This window comes from Phaethon lepturus, unplaced genomic scaffold (assembly GCF_000687285.1).
Source record: "Phaethon lepturus isolate BGI_N335 unplaced genomic scaffold, ASM68728v1 scaffold49819, whole genome shotgun sequence".
NCBI classification, from domain to species: Eukaryota; Metazoa; Chordata; class Aves; order Phaethontiformes; family Phaethontidae; genus Phaethon; species Phaethon lepturus.
Genome location: NW_010562305.1, coordinates 10725 through 16333, shown reverse-complemented (window position 1 = coordinate 16333; position 5609 = coordinate 10725). Strand labels below are relative to the sequence as shown.

Below are 5609 nucleotides of genomic sequence, written 5' to 3'. Positions count from 1 at the left end.
ACCACGAGCAAGAGTCCCGCTGCAACATGAGGCACAACAGCAGCCGGGGCCTCTGGTGGGAACCAGGGGTGCAATGAAAACCGCCCCAGGGCAGAAGTACGGCTGACGTCGTTGCTCTGGTACCCAAATTGCTTCTGCTTGCTGAGGAGCAGGTGGGGGTGTCAAAGCCCAGGTGAGAAGATTCTGTCCAAAAAGCACTGAATGGTGAAGAAATAGAGCTGTAGAGTCTGAAGGGAGACTTGAGATGCAAGGCCAACTGCAGAGAACACCTCTGCACACCTAGAGAACTGCATCAATAATCACATGTTAAGCTGTAATTGCCTAGGAAATGACGTAAGAAACGCCAAAGTTGGGTACGGGTGTAATAGATTTGGGACCAATGAGGAAAAGGAATGAGGGGTGAGTTGTTTATTTGGGGGGAGCTTCAGCAGAGGAAAGGAGATGCAGGGGTGGTGAAAAGGTGAGTTCAAGAAAAGGAAAAAATGGGGAATTAGGGTATAAAATGGAGGAGAGCAAGAAATGGGAGTATCTTGTGACAGGAGGAGTGCGGCTGCCTTCACCGCAGTGGTGAAGCCGGCCCAGGGGCCCAAGATCCTCGGGATGCTGGGGACAACCCCTGTAGACAACCCGCCAGGCTCTCCACCAGGTCTGTGTCTGAAAGACAGTGCAGGAAGGGGCAGTACGCAGGGATAAACTTGTAAGGAAGGATAGACTCGTACCTTCGTACTCAGTGCAGGAGGCAAGGCAGCAAAATTGCAACTTAATAGCACTTACTAGTGATTTTTCAGTTTTCTTTATAATAATTTAACCAATATATTAATGTAACCACTGTATCAATACTAACAGTAAGCAATAGAATTGTAACCAACCCCATATTGCTTGAAGTGATATAATTGTGAAGTAATATTGCTAATAATAGTGGTATTTTTATTAGCTAATTAAGATATTAGCTTTTTTAAAAAAGTTGTGCTGCCTAATCAATAAACATTATAATCATCCTAATCAGTTATGTCTCAAGTCTCCAAACTACTGGGGGAGAGGTGAACTTAGGGAGTAACAAGCACATTAGTAAGACAGGAGACCAACTGATCTCTTTTTTTTAGGCGGCTTTGTTAGCAATTTTTAAAATTATTGTTTGCCTAGTGCTTTTGATGCTCTTGATACTAATCCATGGATAAGAAGATGCGGTTATTATCTTGACAATCTTAGAAATTTCTAAAGCAGGTGGCGACTTTCCTAGTATTGACACTAGAGTGAAATGGGAGGGTGAAAGTGGAAGAGTACGGGTTGATAACCCAATGCCTAATTTTCCTGTCTTCTTAAAGGCAGTTGCTTGATAGAGACTGGATTGTATGAACTCCTGCTTAAAAAATAGTAAGTAAATAAAAAATCCCAGGTTGTTACTGGACAGCCACTTAAAAAAAAAGAAGAAAAAAAGTGGTGCTGATGGGGAAGGTAGAGAATTGCTTACTGCCAGCCTGATGCCTCTCGATACCTTTCAATCTAGAAAGAGTTATAAGTGATTTATAGTTAACTATTCCTATCTTTATGGAAAGGAAAAAGTTATCAAGCCAAAATTCCGTCATCTCGGGTGTTACCAGTCTAGTTAGCTGTTTTGTAGTACTGCCTGATGCTGACAGACAGTCCTTAAAACAGTTCAGAAATAGCTGCATATGGAAGGCATTGGTCTTTATGCATTTTTATGGTATTTCACTATGGTCCTTAAGCAGTTACAAAAAGCAGCGTGCATCAGGGCATAGGATCTTTATTGCCTCTTCCCCTGTCCCTTGGCTAATGGCAGTGGCTCTGAGGAGAAGCATCTCCAACATATGTGACGCCATGCATGCTGCAAGGCCACTCATATGTACCGCAGCCATACGAGCTTCCCTAAATTCTAGCTATTACACAGAGAAATTAATTTCTCTGAATAACAATCTGTTCTAGAATTCAAATTTTTTACATTTCTGGGAAGAAATAATAGGAACACACCCTTCGTGAGAGGTACTGGCAGTCTGTGAAGAACAGAAGGTATGTAATTATGAACTATGACTGTCCCCCTGAGCTTTACCTTAAGAGAAGCTACTTAAAGCTCAGGTTACTCTATAACCACCTGGAGCTGGTGGCAGCTCCTGTGTACACCAGCTGACCACGACATGGCCTGCAGCCACCCCATTCATTTCACATGGGTCACTAAACTGCATTGGAAAGTAACAGCCTTCAGCAGCGGCTCAAACAGTGCACTTGCAGTGATGACAGAGCCTCTGTCCAGGGGTTTCTCCCAGGCCATGTGAGGCAGTTTTAAGATTGTGTGTGTCTTAGTTGAATGTTCAGGAGTCACAATATGGAGGTACAGTTCGGTATGGGAATGGAACAAGATACAGCTATTGCTGATGAAGCAGCATCGATGCAGTACAGATTCAGTAGAAAATACAGACCCCGTTTCAACTTGCTCTTAAGCTAAATCTCTTTCAGATGAAATAGTTCAGATACGTAACAAAGTGATGGCAGCCAATATATATATGGTAAAAGAAACTCTTAAAGAAACCGAATTCCATGAATACTCAATGCTGCTCACGTCCTCACCGATACTACAGAAAAGCAGTAATCTGGAAAGCCAACCAGTAAATATTTATGTCGTGCTTTGGTATCATTGCAGAGAGTTACCCAGCTGCTGTGAGCATGCCATACTGAAATGAATCTGACTGGGTTGGGCGTACCTCCCTCTGCCCCCAAGTTGGGCTTATTGAACTGAAGCACAGCAGATACGCAGTTTCTGTAGGTAACATCGAGAGTTACCTACATTTGACTTTCCTCATTTCACAACCCACACTCCTACCTCTAAAAATACACATACTTCACCCACAGAACCATTACCTCACAGCCTTTTATTTCCTTTTCTTTTTGGCTGAATCTTCTAACCTACTTAAAAAAAAAAAAAAAAATTCCCCAGCATGCTGTTATCTCCGGTTATAGCACCAGGAAGGTGTGCTGGGGCCAAATTGGGCACGATGGAATTTGCCGTGGGGAAACCCGCTGATGACAGTGGAACCCGCCCGCGTGTGAATTCCCGCGGCTCCTGCCACCCCTTTATAAGCAGGTGGAGGTGCGGCAAGGCTGGCAGGTCGAGCAGGCGGCAGCCGACCACTCGCTGGAGCACAGCTGCTGCGTGGAGTGGAAATGGCTGGCTTCGGCAGCAAGAGCTTGGCCCTGGTTTCCCTGCTGGGGCTCCTGGCGCTGCTCCTCTGCGGCACCTCCGAAGGTGAGTGGGCTCGGGCGTTCGGCCCCAGGAAGTGGTTCTCGGTGCTGCTCTGCACGTGCCGGGGTCTGCATGCTGGCAGCGGGGCGAGCTGGAAGGGATTTATTTATTTCAGCAAAGTATACTTCCTAATCCTGCTCTTCTGTCTGCGGGGAGCTGGATAGGCAGAGAGCTGAACAGCGAGTACCCTGGGCAGCATGGCAGCATGGTCCAAATGCCTTTTATTTACTTTGTCATTTTTCTTCACTCCAGCTCAAAGCAACCAGGATTGTTGCCTGTCTTACACCAAAGTGCGTCTGCCTCGGTGGGCCCTCAAGGGTTATACTGAACAGCTCTCCAGTGAAGTCTGTGATATCCATGCGATCATGTAAGTTACTTTTCAGAAGATCCTCCGTTTTTTCTGACACGTGTTTACTTTAGGAAGTCCATTTGGGCAGAAGCAATGGTTTGAACATTATAAGTATGACTTTTCTTGTTTTTTCAAAATGTTAAATTAATTGAATAAATGGTATATAGTACCTGCAAACAAAATGCACGACCTCTAGTCGGTAGGGACTACTAACTCCTGGGGCAGCTGTACAATGTAGACAATAAATCTGACTGTTTAGGAATCAGCTGTGCAAAGACAGACATGCTTCTTCTCCAGGGCCACTCTAGCCAACAAAGGGTGTTCTCTTTCCAAAACCTGTTAACAGACACAGAAGAGTCTTCTTAATTCACAGAGATCAGAATTTTATTTCCACAAGGTTTTAGCCCTCCTAGATGTTGATCTGTCACCTTAGCTTGACAGCAACTATTGTCCTTAGTCTCACAAATGATTTCTGGCATCCAGCAAAGTTCTTTGTCTCAGTAGTTCCAATACATGGAACACAATTTTACAGTACAAAAAAATGATCCCTGAAACTGAGGTAGCTATTACGTTTAAATTTCATCGGTGATTCTTTTTGTTCATATAGTTTTGGAGGGGTTGTGCAACATTCCCTAAGTGGCATTTACAAATATATAGAGTAACTATGATGCACGTTTTTGGTCAAATGCATCTTCACAGTATTTACTAGCAGGGTTTTCTAATGATTTACTGATCTCGTTATCATTATTTCTTTTCCAGTTTCCACACCTACAGGGGGCTGAACGCCTGTGTAAATCCTAAGGAAGGCTGGGTGAAGAAGCATCTTCTTTTCCTGAGGTAGGAATCTAAAAGTCTAAATACTACTAGGCTGATGAAAACAGAGCATGTACGAAAGCCCATTTCTTACATCTCCTGAATGCCACTTCTGCTGGCAATGCTGAACACCTTTGTCTTTCCGTCTCCTGTCAGACATGGCTACTCCTTTTTAGAGTCTTCTTGGGGACAGTCATGTCACATCTCCCTTTTTCTACCTGAGCTATTCTTTCAGGAGGTGCTATATCTTGGAGAGAGAAACCTATAACTGACCTGTTGCTGAGGTCATTATTTATGTGTGTTCTCTCATTCTTTTAACAGCCATAAGCTCAAGAGGATGTCAATGTGATATGCTTTCCAGCAGGGAACTAAACACAGACGTGGCTGAAGAACCACTAGGTTCAACCTCTTGGTTGAGATCCTCATCTTGTACACTGTTGTGTGCTTACTCACCACTATCTCTGGCTTCATTGGAACCATTGAACTTCTTGAGTTGATTCATATTGCATCGCTGTTTTGCTTGAATTAAGCATTTTGTTAAAGTATCTATTTTTACTAATATGTGTATGCTACTAATATGACATGAGCACTATTTAGTAAGGACTACCTTAAGCTGTTGTACAGAGTAAGAATTTTATTAAGTTTATTGCATGTTAGTTTTGTTTTAGTTCAGCATGTGTAAAGTGGATTGTTTATTCTGTTTATTTTGTTAGTTCTTTGGCACCGTCTTGTGACAAAATATTTCCTTTTATCTGTAGTTAGCATTATAACTTCTTGAACTAAACAAAGCCTGTTTATGGAAAAAATGGAAATTGGAGTTTAAAAAAATAAATGTTAAAATCTCCACTCTCTATGTGATACATTTGGTTTTTTTAATTGAAAAAGGTGACTCCCCCTTGAAATGAATTCCTTTGCTTATGAGCTTCCAGCTGAAACAATTACACAAGTGTATTCACACCCGTTAAAGCCACTTTCCACCTTGCTCACTTTGTTTGCCCTATGGGTAGCTATGAACTCCATAGGATATAATTCCTTTCTCTCCCCCAGACATCTGCTATACATGAAGCTTTTACTTAACACGAAGCCCTCTTAGCTCAATCTCATCTTCATCAGACTTGAGAGATCTTCTCTTACCAGTTTATTTGTTCAGAAGAAACCTTAAACATATTGTTACAGGGCAAGCTTCTAGCT

At 42.8% G+C, this 5609-nt stretch overlaps 1 protein-coding gene across 1 annotated transcript; it reads left to right on the top strand.

Annotated features, from left to right (window-relative positions):
* Nucleotides 1–3177: 3177 nt before the first annotated feature.
* On the top strand, nt 3178–4767 carry CCL20 (chemokine (C-C motif) ligand 20). The gene is made up of 4 exons (XM_010294217.1): nt 3178–3259; nt 3509–3623; nt 4365–4442; nt 4740–4767. The coding sequence occupies exons 1-4, from the start codon at nt 3178–3180 to the stop codon at nt 4765–4767; spliced, it is 303 nt and encodes a 100-aa protein (XP_010292519.1).
* The last annotated feature ends 842 nt before the right edge of the window (nt 4768–5609 follow it).

Coding starts and splice junctions, on each gene's coding strand:
- CCL20 (XM_010294217.1), top strand. CDS start 3,178: ATGGCTGGCTTCGGCAGCAAGAGCTTGGCCCTGGTTTCCCTGCTGGGG. Junction 3,624..4,364: donor TGTGATATCCATGCGATCAT/GTAAGTTACTTT, acceptor TTTCTTTTCCAG/TTTCCACACCTACAGGGGGC. Junction 4,443..4,739: donor AAGCATCTTCTTTTCCTGAG/GTAGGAATCTAA, acceptor TTCTTTTAACAG/CCATAAGCTCAAGAGGATGT.